This window comes from Aspergillus oryzae, chromosome 1 (assembly GCF_000184455.2).
Source record: "Aspergillus oryzae RIB40 DNA, chromosome 1".
Taxonomy (NCBI): domain Eukaryota; kingdom Fungi; phylum Ascomycota; class Eurotiomycetes; order Eurotiales; family Aspergillaceae; genus Aspergillus; species Aspergillus oryzae.
This window is the reverse complement of record NC_036435.1, coordinates 5,301,256-5,323,310: the sequence shown is the minus strand read 5'-3', so window position 1 is coordinate 5,323,310 and position 22,055 is coordinate 5,301,256. Positions and strand designations below refer to the sequence as shown.

Genomic DNA, 22,055 nt, shown 5'->3' with positions numbered 1-22,055 from the left:
CTTATTATACTGAAGATGAAAGCTCAGTTGAGTTCCTGTTTGTCTATATACAACTTACAAACTAATTTGAGTCATGAATCTTATATAGTACTCTATATAACCTCTCTGCGAGAACCATCTCAGCTAACTTCTTGAATAGCCCTCAAGCAACACCAACTATTGATGATGAGCTTACAAGTCAATGAAAGTAAGCTACCAACTATCAGCCGATATCAGAGCCCTAGTCCATTACACGTCATACCAGCGACGAGTCATTTTATATGAGTGCAAACCTTCAGACAGCTGCTGTGGATGCAGCCCACGTCGTCAATTTAGAGAAGCATGCTGGAAGCGACAATGCCTCCTTTCATACGTCTGTGATAAGAGACTGGTGCGTTCTATGGATCTTCAGACCCTCTATTGATCATGCCTGAGGAAATGATCCATTATATGGCTATGGGGATCACATTTCGAAAAAAAAATATGACCTTCGGTGTGTCGTATCCTGTGCTGCCAGGTTTCACATTCACAGGAACTATACCCAATGCCACAAAGGTTCTTATGCAGTGGTTCACTTACTCCACTTGCTAGGAAACTGGGCGCAAATAATATAGAGTAAGATTGTCTGATATGCTTACCTTTCTACATGCATGCTTAGATTAACTTAGACTGCTAGAAGCTTTGGAACGCTGGAATTCCACAGAACCGGCCTAGGTGATTGGAGAATTAAGCCATTTTACTGATTCATGGATTCTATTTCATCGGTTAAATCAACACTAGTTAGTCTCAAACTGGGCTCATACGTTTGTCCTCCATCAATCAAAGGATATAATTACTCTCCCCATACTCTCTATCTTATACAGTGCTCTGTACTTCAGTTTATAGGGACTTAAATGGGTCAGAATCAGGAATTAGCTCGTCATAACAATCATATTACACTCATATAGACGAGTAGAAGTGCGTGTCCATATTACACATTGGATATTTGCTCGAGTGTTCCATTGTGGAGCTCTTAATGCCACATCCCGAAGCCCCACCACCACCGCCTTTACAAATTTTGCCTTATCGATAAAATATGCCTTCTTTTTTTTTGGCGGGGTTTTATTATTTGAGCGGCATCGCGAGTTTCCATCTCCAGGCTCATTCCAACTAGTCACACCGATTACCTTACAAGTTCCGACGTCGGATGGTATGTGGAGAGCTGTAGCATGCCATTCTGAACATATTGTGTGAACCCAAGAACTCATATCTGATCGATCTTTCTCACACAGCTGAGAGGCATTCAACGCACTATTTCAAACCGCTGGACTTGAGGGTTTTCCTAGTTGGGCTAGAAGAGAAAGACCCTTTTTTTTTTTGCCCTCTTCAACTTGACATCCGTTTTCTTGGTGACTGGGACTCTTAAAAATGGCTGAAGTTTCGATTGCTTACCCCACGTCATTAAATACGCTATATGATGAAGCGTCCTCGTTGAAGCAACTATATGAACCTATCCAGTTAGCAGATGCTGAGATAGTTCCAATTTTACAATTACCTCTCGCAAAGGTTGTCTTTGGCCACGACTCTGCAGATGAGAGTACTCTCGCTCGTGTATCTAGCGGAGAAATCTCGTATACAACCTTTTTGGCAAACAAGACGAAGTCTATATCTCAGACGCAACTAGATGGTTCAACTCCTGAACAGCGGAATTCGCAGCTGCTTCACATTGGTCTAGCAGCCCTCTTCAGCTTTCTTCAGTCCAATGTCACTGGACCCCCGCTAAGCTTCAGCCCTGCAGAGCTAATTATACCGTCCATTCTGCGAACTAACCCCACAAGTCTGAGAGCAGTCCGAGCGCATATAATCCGCGATCTCTCAGTAGATGGCGAAGCTGCTTATAGATTGACTCCAAATGTGGAGCTTTTTGCTGTTGCGAAGGCTATCTTGGCCGACACTGATTTTCTACTTACGAATGGCCCGTTGGTCGCTAGGACGGCAAGAATGCGTGTCAATTTCCTTCACCAGAAGATGCTATCAGAAATCACCGGTACGCTTCAGGATGCGATCTACTCCGACATGGAGCAAATTAGCAGCGCTTTGTTGAATGGAAATGCTGCTGGCTCAGAGACAGCGAAATTCCTACTCGAGAGAGCACTTATCCACACACATCACGGCTTGGATTCCAAAGCCAGAGCCGATATCGACAAGGCCGCTGCAGCGCGGAACTTCAAATTTGCTTTGACCGGAAAGTTGGGCAAAAGAACCAAGTTCCAGGAACGCGATATTAGTCAACTCGTCATCATTGCGAAGAGTGCCGACAATGCAACGGATACGAACGTCAATAGCACGAGTGATTCGGAGCCCTCGGGACCGAAGAACTTAGATCTCAACGATGATACTCTTCTGGAATCTATATCCTTCACAAAGGATGAGAAACAACAGTCCCAGGATAATCAAGTTACCATACAAGACGAGTCGACGCTACCACCAGCATTGGCATCTCTTGATCCCGGCAACCAGCCAAAACTCAGCCCTGTGGACTCCGCTATACTCCTAGCTCTTGCTGCCGCGATAACTAACACCACACCCGAGGATGGTCTAACTCGAGAGGAGACACACCCCTACGCCACCCGAGTCCTTGAGGGTGGTAGCTCAAATTGGCAGATCTACACACAAGGTCTTCTAGCTCGGAGCAGAATTGAGGGCTATAGGGCTCGAACTGTGGAAAGATCGGTTTTACAAATGCAAGCTCTTGTGGATCAAGTCATTGCCGACACCGCTACCCTTGATAGTCAAGCTACTTCTACTGTCGAAGAGCCTACTACATTCCTTCCAAGACCCGAGAAATCTGAATCCGCGTCAGCTGCAGAGAGACTCGAATACGTATGGCTTCTGAACTTCTCCACCAGGTGGGATCTTGAGGCTGAGCTGGCATCTCGTTGGGTCAATCTCGGAGGACTGCGTACTGCTCTTGAAATTTACGAGCGTTTACAGATGTGGGCGGAGGCTGCGCTATGCTATGCCGCTACAGAGAGAGAGGAGAAGGCTAAGTCCATGGTTCGCAAACAACTCTACGAACCTACGAACAGAGAGCTCGAGGATGAGAACGAGAAGTTTGAGGGACCCGAGCTCTCGCCTCTCCCTGCTGATGCCCCAAGACTTTTCTGTATTCTGGGAGATATGGACTCAGACCCAACCATGTACGAGCGCGCGTGGGAGGTTTCGAATAACAGGTACGCCCGTGCTCAGAGGTCTCTGGCTCGGCATTACCTCACACTTAAGCCGCCTGCATTAGAAAAGGCAGAGGAGGCTTACCGTAAGAGCTTGCAAATTAACCGTCTCAACCACGGCGCTTGGTTTTCACTAGGCTGTGTGCAGCTTGAACTTCAGCGTTGGGATGATGCGAAGGCCTCATTTACTCGGGCTGTGCAATTGGAAGAAAACGATGCTGAATCATGGAGCAACCTTGCTGCAGCCATACTACAAACACCTCAGCCAGATGAATCTAAGCCCACCTCTGTGGAGCAGCTGCCAGACGAAGAGGGTGAACTGGAAACTGGAAAAGCGCCGGAAGATCCTCACAAACACAAGCGCGAGGCCCTTGTAGCCCTGAGTCGTGCGGCTCAGCTCAAGAATACAAACTCTCGTATCTGGGACAACGTGCTTACGGTGGCAGCTTCAATTCCTCCTCCGTTTACCCCTTTCCGTGATGTTATTACCGCACAGAAGAAACTCATTGAGATTCTTGGTGATAAGAAAGGCGAAAAATGCATCGATCTTCCGATCGTGGGCATGCTTGTCGACTACCTTACAACTGCCTACGAGTATGAAGATCTTGTAATCAAAGTTGATAATGGCAGTAAGCCTCCTCAGCAAGTCGTCCGCAGTGGTACAATCGCTGGCCAGATTCTGTCTTTGGTAGACAATTCGATTGTGCCACAAATTACCCACTCTGCCTCACTTTGGCTTCTTGTTGCCCGCGTTGAGCAATGGCGTGGGCAACCGTCGAAAGCCTTAGAAGCCCATGAGAAGGCTTGGCGTGCCACAGTGGCCTCTTCAACACAGGGGGCATTCCAGATGGGAGATGAAAAGAAGTGGATGGAAATTGTACGTGCCACAGAGAAATTGGTCCGTAATGGGTATTCTAAATACGGACCTATGGACAAAGAAGGCCAGGAAGATGCGGGTGAAGCTGAGCTCGTTGCCAAAGATTGGAGGTTTAAGGCCCGTAGTGCAGTGAGGGGCATTCTAGGTAAAGGCAAGGAGTTCTGGGAGGATAGTGAAGGGTGGTCGCAGTTGAAGGAGCTGCAGAGTGAGGTTGGAAGCACATAAACAGGCCTCCTTTCTTTGTTATTATGTTTTCATTTCCATCATAGATCGGTCCACAAAATCCCATCCCAGAGACTAAATACATTTCATCGTTTCCTTCTATATCCGAGTTCGGTTTGCAAATGCCCCCTACGACACAGTATAGAAACGACTTCCGGAGCAAAATAGAGCCATACTAAACCCAATTTTCGTAGCTTATAGGTGGTCATTTCTCAAACGTGAGAAACATGTTGACTCCTTGGCAGCAAGCAGAGGTCTGTAACGACTATCCGCTTAAAATCTGCTAGATCTCGAGGTTGACTACGAGATCATCTTGGGTAAGGGATGATTCCCAGGCTCGGAGACCAAGCCAATCACAGTCTCACTACCTGAACACATCGGCTAGAGTGTATGCAAATGTGGTGGTCAGTTAGACCGGACTTCATCGAATGTGGGGATCTTGCCAGACTCGTAATGGGCTAGTAGGCTGTCCATATCCTTATCATTCATCTGGACAAGTTCATCCAGGCTCCAGGATTCACAAACTCCAGACATCCTGGGTAAAACGTCAATAGAGGCTTGTAAAGTATCTTAGCCAACTCACCATTTCATCCTTTTCGGACCTGCCTCTACGTTGGGAGCTACCTCCCTTAGCTTTTTCCGCAATTTGCCCACGTTCTCGATTGCTGCGCCCATGTTGTCGGGGAGAGTGTCGGCGATTTTCTTTCGTACCATACTTGCAATCTTAGGGCCATTTCCATTCGTGCTGACCATCACCTGTAACGGGCCATCCCGATGGACACTTCCGAAGTAGAAATCACATTCGGAAGGTACATCGGCGATGTTTGCGGGTATCCTCTTCTCTTTACACAGTTTCCATACACGGGTTGAGGCGTCTGGGTCGTCAATAGCACAGAGAACCATGTCTGCTCCGTCAAGGTCTGTTGGCTCAAAGTTCCGATCAACATGAGATACTTGGCCTTCGGAGACCCGGAATGCTACTTCATCGTTGAGGCCAGAGACAGGACAGACAACTGTCACTTTGGCATCGGCGTTAAGGGCATGGAGGATGCGACCGGCAGCTACCTACGCTCAGTATATAAACGGTTAAAAAGTATTCCATATATATATATATATATAGCAGCAATTGCTAGCTAAAGGAGCTTACCTCCCCACCTCCCACAACTAAGACATGTTTGCTTTTCACCTGCCAAGCAACAATGAGAGAGCCTCCTCCCTGGACTTCAGGAAATTTTCGCGACATATTCGAATTGGTGGAATTGGGCTATCAGCAAAGCGGGGTTTATCGAAGTGATGTTGGCGGGGACTTCGGTACGGGGAGCAACAAAACCCCGTGACGAAAAGCTCCAGCTATTTTTCTCTCCAAAAATTTTTTTTCCGTTTCTTTCCCCTCGGTTGCTCATCGTGGGTTTCCCATTCTACCACCACCTTGACCCTTCCCCCAGTCCCTTGTCCATGTCTTATTCTAGCACATAATTACACCAAAATGCGGGGAGTACAAATTTTCTCTGGGACATCGCATCCCACACTTGCTAAGGTGGTCTGCGACCGGTTAGGGACTCAACCCGCCCGGGCAGACTTGGGTAAATTCGCCAATGGCGAGACAAGTGTAAACATTGGTGTCTCAGTACGGAACCAAGATGTCTACATTGTCCAGAGTGGCAGTGAGAAGATCAACGACAGTGTCATGGAACTCTTGATCATGATCTCTGCCTGCAAAGGAGGTTCTGCGAAGTCCATCACAGGTATGTTTCACGAAATCTAGTCTTTCTTTAAATATCTTAGCTTGCTAATTTGCGGCTTATCCTAGCGGTCATACCGTATGCTGCCTGCCTAGTCTGACTATCGCACAATTGATGCTAACCTAGCCGAGGTATTTCCCATACTCTCGCCAATCTAAAAAGAAAAGCCACCGTGGTGCTATTACCGCCCGCATGCTAGCAAACCTCCTCTCAGTTGCTGGAGTAGACCATGTGATAACATTGGACTTGCATGTGAGTCACAAAGCAGTTGGTGACAGTGTGGTGTCTTCTCCTGGACATATTTCTCATCAGGAAATATATAGGCATCGCAGATGCAGGGCTTCTTCGGCAAACCCGTGGACAACCTGTTTGCCGAACCCTATATCGCTCGTTGGATCCGCATGAATGTTCCTGGCTGGAAGGAGGCTGTTGTTGTCAGCAAGAACGCCGGTGGTACTAAGCGTGTTACGTCATTGGCGGACACCTTGAAGCTCAACTTCGGCATCGTTACTACCGATAGGCGGCGTCCGAAGATGAATATGGCTATGACAGACAGCACGGTCTTCTTTGATTCTATAGATGAAGACTGCACGCCCGTCCAAAAAGAGGACGATCCGTTTGTACTCCACGTGCAGACTGGAAAACATGACGATTCGCAAACCGAAGAGGTGCATAGACTATCTGATAACATGGAATCATTGTTATCGGCAAATGCCTTGCTTCCGGACCTTCTGACGGGTGCTCGACGCCCGTCAGAGTTGGAGGCTGCACACGGGTGTACGGATGTCCGGGTACACGACGTAATCACAGGGCGGCTTGTAGAGGGTCACCTAGTCGATGATGATTATCACCCAATCGATTCTACGCCTGCGTCGGGAGACACTACCCCCGGACAGACTGTAGCAGATCATTCTGACTCTGTTCCTGACCCAATGACGGAATCGTTTATCTCCAGCACATCGTCTTTACCAGGTGACCATGCGCTTGGCGGCTCGTTTGATGCTGCTGAATCGTCTGATGAAGAAGGCAGTGTTGGACGAGCTGTGGAGCGAGAGAAGACCATTACTTTCGTGGGCGACGTCCGTGATAGGACTGTGTTCATCGTCGATGACATGATTGACAAAAGTGGATCATGGATTGCTGCAGCAGAGACTGTTGTGAAGAAGGGTGGCGCCAAGAAGGTCTACTGCATCGCAACCCACGGACTCTTCGGGGACAAATCCCTTGAGCAAATGGAAGAGTGCGACGTGATTGACTACATCGTAGTGACCAACACTTTCCCCATCTCGGAACAGATGGTTAGGAAATCGAAGAAGTTGGTCGTCATCGACATATCGACTCTCATCTCTGAGAGCATTAGACGCCATCATTATGGTGAAAGGTAAGTTGATCTTACCAATTCATGGCTATACTGGGAATCCTAACGCTTGCTGAAGTGTTTCGGCACTTTTCCACCTGAACGACTAACGTGTATTCTTCAACCACGCCTTTTTCTATTTCCATGCGTTTGGACGGGGTAAAATCTCGCCCCTGTGCCCACTACGGTAAAACATGAACTTGACGCATTGATTGATGATGACTTCAAGCGAGTAACGACCTGAAAAATGATGAATTTCTTATCCCTTATACCAGATGGCGGTTACTCGCTTTCACTTCGCAGGCTTCTGCTTTCTCCCGTACAATCATGGCCGTACATCTCCCATGATACCTAAGGCGATTTCTTTCTAACGAGTTTCAAAACCTTTGTCCTATCTGGACATCGACTCAACATACTTATCTCAGCATCCCACAAACGAGCATTCCAGGCCTCGCTTCAAATAGGAAGATCAGTCTCCTATGGCTACATATGACGTGGCTTTATCTCTTCCTTGTTACTTAGTTGTGTCTTGATCTCATTGGGAAGCCAATAGCCGGCAAACCATAATTTTACTATACCAGCGATGCAGTCCACTTTGGGTACTGCAGGAACATCTTGCAAACTCACAAGATTGTTCTTAACGGAGCGTTGGGAGAGCAAACTCGGTCCTGTCTCGCTATCTGCTTTTTGTGTCAATCGGCACGGGGGTAGTTAGCTGCAGGACTGTCGAGGAACGAAGGCACCAGTTTCTGAGATATTCGTATTTCAAGGCCTCGGCCAGTGGAACTGGGGCAAGAGAACATCTCGAACATTTCTGTACTTGCATTCATCGTAGGTTCAAATCTATTTCGGAAATATATCTATTTTGTGCCAACTTGCCAAGTCCTTTCTTCTCGTTAGCTGCACCGGCCATGTTTCGCCTTTGCGTACTTGAGTAGGTCTTAGGGTCGCTCTTCGGACTCCGCCGCTCTCGAATCATCGATTTAGCATTGGCACAAGTAATGAGCCGAACTAGTCTTCGCTGCTTGGAGTCAAGTGGGCGGCAGGCTTGTTAGGTGGTCTGACTCCATTGTACTGTGCCGTTCTAGACCTCGGGCAGAGAACTGTGTATGTGACGTCGCACAGGAGACCTCAGCTCCATCATTGTAGCGGTGTATTGATAGCGAATTTACGAGAAGCCCATCCGATCCGATCCAATGTTAATCGGTATGCCTGCCATCGATGTCATATACTGATCTTTGCTAGATTCAGATTCACAGGAGAAGGTCTGACACATCCAGTCATCCACTTGCGACAGCCATGTGGATACATAATGTGTTCTCAAACCAATCGAGTCACTTCAAAAACAGCGTCCCAACCAGACCCTAAGCGCAGGAGCACTGAATGGCTGTTTCCAGGGCCGGCGCATGAGTTGCTCTACGGGTCACCACAAACAAGACCATCAGAATTTGTAAAGACACGAGACTATAATTGGGGTAATACGATATGCTATCCTTTGTGTGAAAAGGGAGATTACAGGCGAGGACGAAAAAAGCGACCTGTCCAGCACAAAAGTACCAGCGGGACGCGTGGGTCATTGTTCGAAAAGGGACCAACTCCGCGGGAGACGGAGGCACACACTACCAGCCAACGAAACCTACCGGGGCACAGGAATACGCCGGGGAAGGGGATCCGGTAGATCAGCGCAGAAGTCGACTAAAGGTTCGAATTTCGATTAGGATGTCACTGTTACTCAATTGGGCAACGGGGTCGGAAAGGATTACGACTATCTCGCTTAGTCTATGAAGGTTCTAAGCGGGCATGAGTGAGGACAACCACTGTCGTCTCGGGGAAGGACCATCGCTCGTGGGATTCTAAACAGCGTCTACGTACAACCCCAAGGTGTCTCAATACGGCGACCGGCGTTAGGTACCTCGTTAGTCTCTACGACGATTCGGGCTGAAGTGGGATTGATGCGAGATAGCGTCGCCCATGCGATGTCATCAATGGCCTTAGCGCCTTGGTGTGGACCACTGTCAGGTCCGACAGGCTGGGTATTGGAGGGGGCTTAGGACGCAGTGTGCACCGCGTGCGCATCTCTCTTGTCGGTTCGAGACCCAATTTTCTTTTAGTCTTTTCGGTTCTGCCAAAGTCAGGTTGCGAGACCTAATGATTTGCTGACAAGTTCGATCTACTTTTTTTAGTGCTACGACTACAACACCCCGGGCTAGATTTAGGGCCTCATTAGCTTACAGGACGGAGCTAGTGGATGTCTTACAACTTCGGCTGCGCGCTGAGGAATCCCCTGGTTTCCAGATTCTTGGAATGGGTCGACAGGTCAGTCTGCCGGATGTTAATTGACTGCCGGCTTTTAAGCTGGAGAACCTTTTACGACATGTTTGATTCCAATTGTTACCATCGCTCTACGAACGAGGTAAAGTGTCCGCCTCCACTGCCCCTTTCTCGGGTCTCCGGTTGCACATCCTATGCGCTGGTGGCTTGACGGCACTAAGCTGGTAGTTAACTCTATTCCCACTGGGAAGCCACTAACTCACGAACCCGGTTGGCGGGTCAGTGGATCCTCTGCAATTGTCCGTCGCGATCAGCTAGCTAAGATCAGCGCGAGAGAGAGGTAAGAAAATAAATAAATAAATAAAATATCAAATAAAATAATAATTTGAAATCTGACAGAAAAAAAAATTACGAGAGAAAACCTGGCGCCAGATTATGCGATATTCCGAAGTGAGATAACCTTTCTTGTCGTGAGGCAGATCGAACTATACTTCATAATGACGGACTACTACTGCTAGTCGTAGTCTGCTGTAGGTGTGATGCACACACAAACATACACGGATATGCACTACATACATCCATACCTGCATGGGAATCTCACCTGAGGATGCATATCACGTGTCCGGAATGGGATGTATACTCCGGACGTCTCTGATTGCTCCCTTCCTGAACGCCTAAAAGGTTACCCTGCATGGTCAGCATCTCACCGATCCATGGTGGAGCACTTAAACTTCAGCCTGGGATGCTAAAAGACCGGGGGCCTCGGTAAAGGGGTGCCGGTGCAACTCGGTGATACGGTGGCTATAACATGAACAAGGGAGACCCTTCCTCTCCAAGCTTCCGGATGGGACAGTGTGACACTGGGGTTGAGTCTAAACAAGCCAGATTACGACCAACCATGATGTGCAATTGGGAATTGAGGTTTCGGATACGGATGGCGAGAAAACTAAATTGACTTCTAAGTTCTTATCCGTCGAAAACCCTCTGCCCAAAAAGAAGTCTCAGGTAAATTAGAAAAATCAAATAAAGTCAAATAAAATATATCAAGCCATGGGATTCGAGACCATGAGAAGGACCGGGAGCAAGTATGTGAGGGAGAGAGAGAGAAAATGAAGGAAACTATTTGTCACATGGGTCTCGCTCAGGTTACTCTAGCAATAAAAACTGACGAATATACTAATACATGACTAATTATTGAAATAGAGAGGGGGGAAATAATAATAAATAAAAATAAAGTAAAGTAAAATAAAATAAAATAAAAAATTGGAGGGAATGCCGCTATAAATACATTAAATTCAAGCTATCCAAAAAAAAAAAAAAGAAATTATACTCCGCCAGTATGGATCTTGGGAAGGATCTGCACGCCAAAAGTTCCCAATGCACTGGCACTGGGAATCCTTCTTCTCCAATCACCAGTGTCCGATCCTTTACTTTGAGGACCAGATCCGGAGGCCTGGAATATAGCTGCGTAGAGAGGCCCGATAGTCCTCTCGCCTTAGTCCGATCCCGGCTATCTCCTTCATCGAATGACGATCTTCGAGATCTGCGACATCGTGAGCCCCAGACCTATCCTGAATATGGGAAGAGAAGCTCCAGGGTTCCCGGACTATCGCATAACTTTCCAGCTCCCCGGGCGCCCTCGAATACCCACTTTCTCTGGCCCACTGGCGATATATCACTTTACTGTCGACTGTTAAGTTAGTGATGATTGGTCTCCGTCCCATTATTGTCATCCATTGTTGGGCTCTCGCCAGATTTCCCCATCCGTGTCTTTTTTTTATTTTATTTTTCTTATTTCTTATTTCTTATTTCTTAATTTCTCTCTCTCTTACACACAATCCTCAGCTCACACACACAGCGACTCTTTCTCTCGGATTCTCTACTTCCTTTTTCTTCTCTTGCCTTCGTACACATCTCCTCTATCACACTCAGGTTGCTCCACCCCACTAGACAATAAACGGATACTTGCATCACAGTTCCAGAGTCATTCCATGCAGCTGGAGTTGCCCGGTCTGGACTTCAGGTCTTACCGTTTCCTGTACAGAAAGGTCATACCGCAAGAAATGTGTTCAATGCATCTTCGCAGACGATAACTCATCCCTGGTCCTGATTGAAAGCTCGCGCCTATATATACTATGGAGCTTCTGCCAATTCGTCTCTACAACAGCATCTCCTCGTTCCTCTTCAGTCTACCTGCATCTCTAACCCTGCAACTTCCCTCCTACCAAGTGAATCCGGCCTCCCTTACTATTCTTCTCCATCCCTCGCAAAGGACTCCCTAGGACTTGTTTTCAGTTCCATCTCCGCTGGTTTCTAGAACCCAGTTCCAACATTGTTCTTCGTGTGAACCAAGGTTCAAGAACCGAACCCAAAAAAACTTTCCCTTGACCCCGACTCTAACCTTACGTGACCTGCTGCGGTAAGTGACGTGGACCAAGCCTTGCTGTTGGAACTTGTTGAACTAACATGTTCGGACAGCATCACCATGGCCAACCAATGCCCGGGACATGTCTTTGCTATCGTGCAAGCCACCAATGGGAACATCCTCACCTGGCGCTGTTCTGACTGCACATCGGGGCCATTTGTGGCCATCTGGCGCTGCAAGATCTGTAATCACTGCCGCTGTAATTCATGCCACACCGCGAAGGCCTGAGTAGCGGTTACACTGGTCGCCATCGGGTCTGGTATACTTCGGTAAGTAGTGGTACAAGTGAGGGAGCAAATCCTGCTTTTCCTCGTGTAACGAAAAGTTGAGGATCGACAGCTGACCCCTCCTTAGATTCAGATCCTTAAAACGTTCTTGCTGCAGCAAAATCCCTGCGTGACAGCTGCAGGCGGCAACCCCCTTCCCGACTCACGAATTAACATTGCTTTTCCCTCTTATTTCCTTAATTTTTCTTCCTTCTCTCTCGCGGTCTCAGATGTCTGCATTCCCACATTCTTGGAGAGCGCGCATTAACCTCGACGGATCCTTCTCCCGGGTGGAAGGCAACCAATCAGCTTGGTTTCTGGAGTCAGATTGAATGTCTGATCGTCGATCCGCCAAGAAAAAAGGGTGACCGATTCCAGGCTCGAGCGAGCGGCCCCGAATCCTTTCCTCTCTCTCTTCTTCTTTCTCTCTTTCTCTCCTCTCTCTGATACGTATCCCTTGATGAAGCCGGTTTTCTTTTAGCAAGCATGGGCTTGGAGTCAAGGTTCTGGGACAGAAAAAAAAAAACAATCTCCCGGGAAGAAAGTTGGCCACGGACATTTTCGGCTTAACCCTAATCACGTGTTTTCTCTTTACTCTTTACTTGTTTCTGGTGTCTGTTAAGAATGCAGATAGAAGATAGAACCAACATGCGGCAACGCAAAAACCAATCTACTACTTAATTTTACTTCTTTAATTCTCATGCCGTTCAAGGAATAGAGGGTACGTAGTTAGTCAGTTACACGGCCATCCCGCGTCTCATCCTCCAACGTCACACGTGAAGGTAAGCTGTAACACCTCTCATAAATAGTAGGAGGCTATTATATTCCCCAAGGATACGGAGTTTATGACAGGACCACGCCATTCTCCACTTTCCAATGGGCAATGAAGTCACCACACAACCTATACCTGGAAACTTCCCATTCCATTGTACGACATAGTACGACGGGTTTGGGGGAGGAAGGGAAGAGGAAAACCCCCGGGACAAAGTGGCTCCAACGAACCTCTCTGGTTTAACTTTCCAAAGTAAAGTATGGAGACAGGGGGGGAGAAAAGGAATACCTTCTATAAACTCAATTCGGGAGGTTCGTTATGCGGGATCGCTTTTCCGTTCGCTCAGGCCGCCCCTTTCTAACTACCTGGGAAATAAACAAATATCCTAACGGGGGTTTTATTGGGGGGTTTAGGTAGGGTTGCTTTATGCATGCTTTGTAACGGTTTTTTTAATTTTCTTTCTTCTTTCCTTTTTCTTTTTCTTTTTTGTATAGGTTCTTGTTTTCTCATTCACCTGGGTCAGGTTGGGTTTGGGAATTCTTTCTTTCTTTCCTTTCTTAACTACCTACTTTTATTTCCTTTCTTTTGATACTCAATTAATTAGTTATCCACCCATTGGTAAAGTAGAGCAAAGTAAAGTAAAGCAACCTACCCTCTCCCCAAAAAAAAAAGAAAAAGCCAGACATAGTTCAAGCTAAGCATTATTACAACGTCACCCACATAGACCAGTTCACAAGTGAGGTCGATAACCTAGCATACGTGGACCTTTGTATGTACACGCGCAAGCTAAACAGGTCCTGTCCTCAGTGGCTTATAGGATGGAGCGACGCAGGGAGTTTCATCTTGCATCCTGCCGGGAAAGAGTTCCTTTTGTTGGATGGATGGGAGTTAGGGGGAGTGATTCATGGTCATGGGATTGGTGGCTGTGGCGATGGTGACCTTTTTTCCTTCTTTCCTTTTATTTTTATTTTTTTGGTTTTTTGGTTAGTTATTTAGTTATTATTTTGGTATTTATTTAATGGGTCCTGAAGGTTTGGATCGGAGTGACCTTCTGGGGTGATCATCGATGGTGTTAGTGTTGGGATTTATATTGGGAAAGTTTATTTTCTGGGGTTACGTCTGTAATAGGTCTAGGGTGTTGGTTGGGAGATGAGTTATATGTGCTTTGAGATGTATATGAATTGAAATACTACGGTATTTGTAGAAGGGGGTGGATTTGCGGGCAGGGTTGAAGATCATCGGCCTGAGCTCTCTTATGTGCTGATCATACGATACTAATGAGCAGCATACTTGGAGCTTCTAAGACTGTTCTAGAATCTGGGAGCTTCGAGGAGGTTTATAGTTCACCGTATTCAATAATGCCAATAGCTATAGCCTGACTAATTGAGTTTGTTATGCATCGCGAAATCTACTTGTGAAGCCCAGTAATCACTTATGGCTCGCGCTCCTTACACAAATTTCAAGATATCAGATTCGTCTTAGCTTCGTCAAGGATAATACGAAAAATGAAGCGGAACTTTCTATGCCGCTATGTCGCTTTTGCTACGATTAGTACCAAAGTTGTACCCATGTGTATTGATTTTAGAATAGATCCCCATCCAAATAAACACCCAAAGTAATTTCCAAACAAAAAATCAGGTATAGATACTCTGTTCCCTATTAGTAAATGTAGATCTCTCACTTATATAGGTCGATCGCTTACCTCGGTGATCTGGTTAACCTGCAGCCCGGGCTCGGCCATATTGGCGTCTTCCAAGAACCGAAGAGGCATCCAAACTAAATGACCTTTAATCTTATCCAACTTCTCCCGGACGTCCTTGACAGGCTGATACGGGTCATACAAGTGTCCCTGCTTGTGGTTGCCACGGGGTCTAAAACTGTCGTATTCGTCGAAATTCTTGATGTCGTCGTCCGGGTCAGCGCGGAAGAGCATTCGATATATCTCGGTGTTGGTAGTCGCCCGTCCGGTCCACATCTCCCAGAGCGGGTCGCTCATAGGATCCGTAACAAAACTGTTCTCAGGTCCCTCGAGGATCTGGTTCATGCAAACATTTGGTGGCTGCGCATTGGGGCTTTGCGAAGCGTCATAATCCTGTGCTGGGAGCAGCCCAAGGTGTTCCCTCCAGAGCTGCCGCCGGAGGGTAGCGGCTACACGACCGGCCTTAAATGGCTTGCCATCCATCATGCTGTCAATGAAGTCCTGGTCCTCCACAACGATAGCCAGTTCGCTATCATGATATCCAAGTTGCGACTGGTAGGGTTAGTTACGGCTCGGTGACTTTAGACGAGAAGAAACCTACCCGATCGTTGATGTTGGCACTGCCGCAAATAGCAACTCTGTCATCTACAATGCACACCTTGCCATGGACATAAAGCTCTTCCTGGACGAAGTTGGCCTTTTCAGCCTCCGCTTCACCCTCCCAAGGCTCATCAGACATCTTGCCACCGTTTAGCATAGTTGTGTGGGCAACCGTATCCTTGCTGGAGGGTTGGTATTCGGGCTTGTGGCGCTCGGCCTGCTCCTCATATCGCCTCAATTTTGCAAGCCGCTCTTCTTTTTCTTTCTGCGCGTTGTCATAGCCAACTTCGCCCTTATCGCCCTCTTCACCAATGGAAGGATGAACACTGTCACTCATGATGGTCTCCGCAATTCCACGTTGGATGTCATTGTATGTCACACCCGCTTCTTTCTCAAGTGCTTCCAGAGCAGGGGTTTTGTTGATACGATCATATGCACGCAGATTGAAAACAAAGATGTGTTCTTCACCCGTTAGTAATCGTTTTAGTAGAAACAAAGGTAGGCCACTCACGTTCAGGATCGACGCCATGATGCCTGAGTTGGCCGAAGATTGAGTGCTCGCCACGATTGATCGACTTATACTGGTAATCCATGATCGCCCGGGTGCCTGTTGCTTCAGGCTGTCTAAGATCTCCTGCAAATCCGGGAATGGCCGGAATCACAATGATCACCCGGAACTTTCTTCCTTCTCTGGAAGCACGGACGCAAGCATCAACGATTGCGCGTCCAATTGTGTTGAGTACAGGCTTCTGTTGATCTCCAGTGGCCGTGACTAACAGAGTCAGTGAAATGAATAGCGAAAGAGGAATAAGTTGAACGTACTGAAGAATTGATTCTCAATGTAGACGTAGTGTTCAGCTTTGCTGATGATCTCCTTGTAAGCGTTCTGGATACTGTGCTCAGTCAAGATACCGCTACTCCAGTCAGCACTGCTGCGCACAATTTGTGCCCGCGCACTGCCTTGGGCTCCACGGGGCTTCGAGGTTAGAGGCTCATAAGGATGCTGAACATAGTCACCGCAGGGGTACTTAGGCCGCTGCACCGCGACCAGGTCCTCATCTTCGCCTAGACGGCCCTCCAGCATCAGCCAATCAACAGTTTTATCGCGCTTGTACTTATCGCGCTTGATGAAGTTCCACCGTAGGACAAAGTGCTCAGCAATGTCATAAACACAGTCACCCATAAGACCCATGGCCACATCATGCCAGGGCATTCGGCCATAGTCCGCCTTGCTGAGTTCGTTTGCTTGCCATTGTGCAACACTCTGAAAGTCCATGATGCGATTATTGTTAAAATCCTGTCCTGGAAAGACTTCGTCTCTCATATTGGCTGGGTGAACATCGGCCAGAGGATGCTGGTTAGCATCCCATCTCCCAAAGCATAGATCAATGCCTCCAATGAATGCCAGGGCATAGTCAATAACAATGAACTTCTCGTGATGGGCCTTGTCATCATCAGTTTTCGGTCATTAAACACGTCTACATGTATTAACTCACCCAGTACAAGGTCATGTCAGCTGCATTCTCAAAGATGTTGTGATCCGGATGACGTAGGATCTTGATGTTTCCATGGCCAGGAGTACCTTCTGGACAGAGATTGCGCAACGCGTGTTTCGTATGGGCCGAGTTACAAGTCAGTGCTTGGTTGACCTGGCTTTATAAGTGACTGAGCATTTTCAACGTAGCTGAAAGCGACTGACCTCCTTGTATACGATCACGTAGATCTTCACTCCCGCTTCCGCACGACGCTTCAGTACCTGGTCCAGTCGCCATTCCTGAGTCTGATACGCGGGTCTGCGTAGGAATAACTCCGGGGAAAGCCACCAGTCTTCGATGTAGATGACCTCCTTCGCATTTTCGAGAGCGATAGAAACAGCCCAAAGATAGTCTAGCGCATCAACATACCACTTCACCTTGTTACCCTCCCGAATCGGAGCAAAGGATTCGAAGCGATGGGATTTGGCGATTTCTGTTCTTTTTCTGTCGGTCTCTTGTTCGTGCGCTTCATCATGACGGTGGTTCGGGTTGACAATGTTGAAGAATTTGCCAACCTTATGTTTGAAGTGGTGCGCCTCCTCTACAATGTGGGTATCTGTCGGCCCCTTCTAGTCAGTTCGTTCGTAACAAATTAGAGGATATAATTGACCTTTCAAAGAATCCTCCAACGACTGGATCCTTTCCTTGAACTTGTCCATTGCGACACTCTAGAACAACGCCCGTGGGGAACTGAATTGGAAAAAAAAGAACGACCCAACGTGGGAATTGTAGTGCAGCTAGGCAGCCGAGCGTTCCTGAAAAGTGGGCTCTGATCCAACAAACAATGATTGAGGGGTACGTATGCGCCGAGCCCCCAATGACATCACGTTATCATTTAGCCTTATAGCCTTACCAAATAAATTCTTGAGCCTGAGATCTCGTCACCTGATGTTTCCCTCCGTGAATCCACACTAAAATAGTGTCCTACGGAAGTTGCGGAACCTCGCAATTGCAATTTTTAGACGTACTAGGTTCGCCTGCTGATAAGCGAGCCGCTCCTTCGTGTCTCGAGCATCTCCGGTACGCCCCACCCTCGATTCAGTGGAAAGCGAGAAACACCAAAGGTAGTGGGTACTTTCCCAATGGCTATGCGATCATTTATGCCTGAGTCCTGTGACAGTAGAGCTCGCAATAATGGTTTACTGACTGGTTCCCATGTAGCACCATGAGGGTAATTCGCAATAACATCTACAAGGATGACGTCGATTTCGCCACCCTTGCACTGCAATCGCCTGAGTTCGCGAAGTAGTAAGTCTTGGCTTTACCGAACTAGAAGTTTGGAGGTTCCATACACAGTATTTCTAGGCGATCGTGCTGACATGTCACAGTCTGAAACCAAATAATCAATTGGACTTCAGTGATCCGGATGCTGTTCGGTAAGATCTACAAGCTGTGGGGTCTGGCCTTTCGATTAACCTTTAATAGTCAATTAAGCAAAAGTCTCTTGCAACGAGACTTTGGCCTGAACGTTCACATTCCGGAAAATAGGTTATGCCCGCCGGTAAGTACCAGCTAGTGTACTTCTTCATTTATTTCTAAACAATGGAACTGACAGTAGCTATAGGTGCCAAATAGGTGCGCCATCGCCCCCGAGCATGAATCTCCATTCCTAATGATGTCAGGTTGAATTATATCCTATGGTTACAAAGCCTCTTGGACACTACTGGAAAGGAATACCGTGATGACTACGACCCTGATAGAAAGGTCGTCGGGCTTGACATGTACTGCTCACTCCATCAATATGGGTAAAATCGATCTAATTTCTATAGAGGAACAGGATGCTGCAGCATATACCCCCTTCTTGGCTGCTCTGTTAGGCCACAGTGGAATTTTGTAGCAACAGGTAAAGTTGGTTGTTCAAAAATAAAAAACATAACACTAACAGATGCGTTAGACATTGATGATGAAAATATACGAACGTCTCAAGAAGCCGTTTCTGGGAATAACTTAGACTCTCGAATCCGCGTTGTCAAGACCGATACCAGTGGTGATCTCATTCCGTTAGATAAGCTTGAAGTCGAAGGGTAAGTGGATCTGAGATACTTGACGTACTTCTGTTCCTAATGCGGCCAAAGCCTTGATTTCACAATGTGCAACCCTCCATTTTATACATCTCGCGAGGAGCTGGTGTCATCAGCACAGGCAAAAGAACGGCCACCATTCTCTGTAAGCCACATATGCCAACGCAAAAATCATATACTCACACTAGATACAGGCGTGCACCGGTGCAGAAGTGGAAATGGTTACCCAAGGAGGGGAAGTTGCTTTCGTGTCGCGCATGATCGAAGAAAGCCTCAGGCTCCGCCAGAAAGTCTTATGGTATACGTCGATGCTGGGAAAACTGAGCAGCGTCTCTATACTGGTTGAGAAACTCATTGGGCATGGCAATCACAATTATGCGGTCACGGAGTTTGTCCAGGGCTCTAAAACTAGGAGATGGGCGATAGCATGGTCGTGGGGTGATCTTCGCCCTTCTGTGGTATATTTTGCTCATTCGCACATGCATTCTTCAGAATACTGATAGAGACAGGACGTGGCGAGATCGATCACAACCTTTCCGAAACACCTTCTTCCATTTCCGTCGGAATACGTCTTCAACATTCCCAACGGCTCTATCGACGATGCAAGTCAGAAGCTTGATAAGGAACTCGCTTCTCTTTCCCTTCAATGGATATGGCGCAGTAATTTAGCTATGGGTGTTGGGTTCGCTATGGAAAATGTGTGGTCCCGCCAGGCGCGTAGGAAGATGAAAGGTTCGGCTGAGGCAATGCAAAGTATTGATGTTGATGACAGTAGAGCAGCATTGGGATTCAAAGTGCAGCTGAGGAAGGAAGGTATCGAGGAGAAAGGCGTTCGAGTTCTGATAAGATGGCTCAAGGGCACAGATTCGGTTTTGTTCGAGAGTTTCTGTGGCATGGTGAAGAGGAAGCTTGAGGGCAGGTAGAGGAAGCAGAATAAATTCGGTTAAGGGGCTGACTGGCCTAACGCTGTTTGTTTAACTTCCATGCCCAGCGCCATGCTAAAGGGTACGGATAAAGGTACATACTACAGCTCATAAGGGTCACGTCGGCATCGAAGGCAATCAGGAAATAGATTAAGATAGGGAAGAACGGATCGCAGCCCGTTCTCTACTGGGGATACTCGAAGGAGGCTTCACCCGGGAGCACTATAGCTCATCGTACATTTTCATGCTAGAGCCGAGACAACTATTCAGCCTCTTCCAGTGTTATTATTATGCAACTGGCCTCAGTTGCTAGAGTCAAGCGGGTCAGCAGGTACATGTTCAATCAGCGGACGCAGCCAGATAGGCGATATGCGACATGGTTTATTTCAAGGACCGAGGCAGCAAAAGAAAAGCGGGTCGATATCTCAGCTCAGGGCTATAATACACGCTGTTATAAGCTACTATCATAGGGCTAATGCTGCGCTACGCTTACTAGTATGTTGCAAGGGTAAAGCTTCCTTTATTGTAGCCCCATATCAGCAATCCATGGAACTACTGTGGGCTTTACTAGGTACTATGATTCTTATAATCTGAAGATGGTGCCTCATTGTTCCAGGCAAATACTCTTTCATTGAGCGATCAAACATCGGTACTGTTCGACATGTGGGAATACTAAGAGGCCAAATCAGTCTTGGTTACCGGTGGATCTGGGTTCTTGGGCACCACAATTGTTCATCGTCTCGTGATGAGCACCTCCTTGTTGCGCATCTACTTGGTCTGTAGGGGTACCGAGTGAGTTTATCTATTGTGTATCCATTCAGAGACCATTATACTGATTCCCTCGATAGAAAACTCCTCTCCAAGTGGAGAGAATGGCTACCTCCCAACATAGTGAACAAAGTCTACGACACGAAACGACTGATTGTACTTGACGGTGATATCCTCCTACCTAACCTCGGTTTCTTGCAATCAGAGTTAGGTATGATACGGGACGAAGACCACATAATCATCCATGCAGCCTCATCTATCAACCTGGGGAGTGCGTTGAAGCGAGTATCCGACCCCATTATCGGAGCTAGTGAAATAATGGCAAACCTAGCCTTCACTTGCAAACGGCTCGATCGTTTCATCTACGTCTCTTCTGCATATTCAAACGCACATCTCTACCCTCGGGGTCCCGATGCAGATGTGCAAATAAACGAGGAAATCTGTGAGCCTGGAAGACAGTCCCTTGTCCTTGATGAACTGAACGAGGTGCGAAAGAGCGGTACAAGCCAGGCATATGAAGCGGAAAACTTTCCCTGGGCCTATGCATATGCCAAACATATCACGGAACGACTGCTACAGCACTATTTCAGTGTTCATGCTGCAGAGAAGAAACTCCTGATTATACGCCCGTGTGTCATCAGACCAGCTCAGCATTTCCCATTCCCAGGATACAATATGCCCATGTCATCACCAATTACAATGACTGTCACTGCATTCGCCTTAGCACTAACTAGGGAAGTTAGAATTGCGACAAAGATGGATGACCCCGACGGTAGGGTCACTATTGACGAAGTTCCTGTAGATGTGGTGGCCGACCGCCTACTTTGTCATCTGGCTATGGGCACGTCGGGTTGTATCCACCGCCGTTAGCGGGGTGAGGTCTCAACTCAATTTTGAAGAATTGTCGAATTCCTAATGAAGCTTAAGGCGGACTGGAGATCGACCGACCAACATTCGATATCTCGGCTGTATGCAATCCTTGGAGCTTCTTTCAATTTCTCCGAGAACAAAACTATCTCAATGTGCCAGAAGCTATCTAAGGAAGAGCAACAAGATCTGCAGTTATTTACGCAAATCGACATAAGCGATAATCTCCTCACTCAAACGGAAGCCATCCGCTTTGCCATGAATACATTTGCCCGCAAAAGGAAGATATGGCGACTGATTGTCTGGCTATTGTATTCCTGTTTCGGAAAGACGGGAAAGACTGAACGGTTTCTGGGCCCTACCTAATATAGAAAAGCGAGGTTTTCCAATTGGGTCATGGTGTCTACATGTAAGCACCCCAGATACTTCTTGATAACGTTCTCCACGGGCAAGTGGAACACACGGATTTGTAAGACTCGCTAGTACCTACTGAGCACGGCTCTCGGCGCCCTCCGATTGGGG

General features: G+C 47.3%; 5 protein-coding genes across 5 annotated transcripts; 3 read left to right on the top strand and 2 right to left on the bottom strand.

The window, feature by feature from the left end:
* Positions 1 to 1,386: 1,386 nt before the first annotated feature.
* On the top strand, positions 1,387 to 4,290 carry AO090005000429 (tetratricopeptide repeat protein; the record flags this gene model as incomplete). The annotated part of the gene is made up of 1 exon (XM_001817444.3): positions 1,387 to 4,290. The coding sequence occupies one exon, from the start codon at positions 1,387 to 1,389 to the stop codon at positions 4,288 to 4,290; it is 2,904 nt and encodes a 967-aa protein (XP_001817496.1).
* Positions 4,291 to 4,692: 402 nt separating this feature from the next.
* Positions 4,693 to 5,530, bottom strand: AO090005000430 (bifunctional precorrin-2 dehydrogenase/sirohydrochlorin ferrochelatase MET8; the record flags this gene model as incomplete). The annotated part of the gene is made up of 3 exons (XM_001817445.1): positions 4,693 to 4,822; positions 4,871 to 5,352; positions 5,435 to 5,530. 3 exons carry the CDS (start codon positions 5,528 to 5,530, stop codon positions 4,693 to 4,695), a joined length of 708 nt encoding a protein of 235 aa, XP_001817497.1.
* A 691-nt stretch (positions 5,531 to 6,221) lies between these two features.
* AO090005000432 (ribose phosphate diphosphokinase subunit PRS1) lies at positions 6,222 to 8,324 on the top strand (the record flags this gene model as incomplete). Its single annotated transcript, XM_023234105.1, has 3 exons — positions 6,222 to 6,281; positions 6,362 to 7,410; positions 8,270 to 8,324. 3 exons carry the CDS (start codon positions 6,222 to 6,224, stop codon positions 8,322 to 8,324), a joined length of 1,164 nt encoding a protein of 387 aa, XP_023088957.1.
* Positions 8,325 to 14,754: 6,430 nt separating this feature from the next.
* Positions 14,755 to 19,234, bottom strand: pldA (putative phospholipase PldA; the record flags this gene model as incomplete). The annotated part of the gene is made up of 8 exons (XM_023234104.1): positions 14,755 to 14,769; positions 14,823 to 15,371; positions 15,421 to 15,881; positions 15,931 to 16,191; positions 16,242 to 16,863; positions 16,916 to 17,068; positions 17,119 to 17,469; positions 19,202 to 19,234. 8 exons carry the CDS (start codon positions 19,232 to 19,234, stop codon positions 14,755 to 14,757), a joined length of 2,445 nt encoding a protein of 814 aa, XP_023088958.1.
* A 1,645-nt stretch (positions 19,235 to 20,879) lies between these two features.
* Positions 20,880 to 21,400, top strand: AO090005000434 (uncharacterized protein; the record flags this gene model as incomplete). Its single annotated transcript, XM_023234103.1, has 2 exons — positions 20,880 to 21,295; positions 21,391 to 21,400. The coding sequence occupies 2 exons, from the start codon at positions 20,880 to 20,882 to the stop codon at positions 21,398 to 21,400; spliced, it is 426 nt and encodes a 141-aa protein (XP_023088959.1).
* Between the last annotated feature and the right edge of the window lie 655 nt (positions 21,401 to 22,055).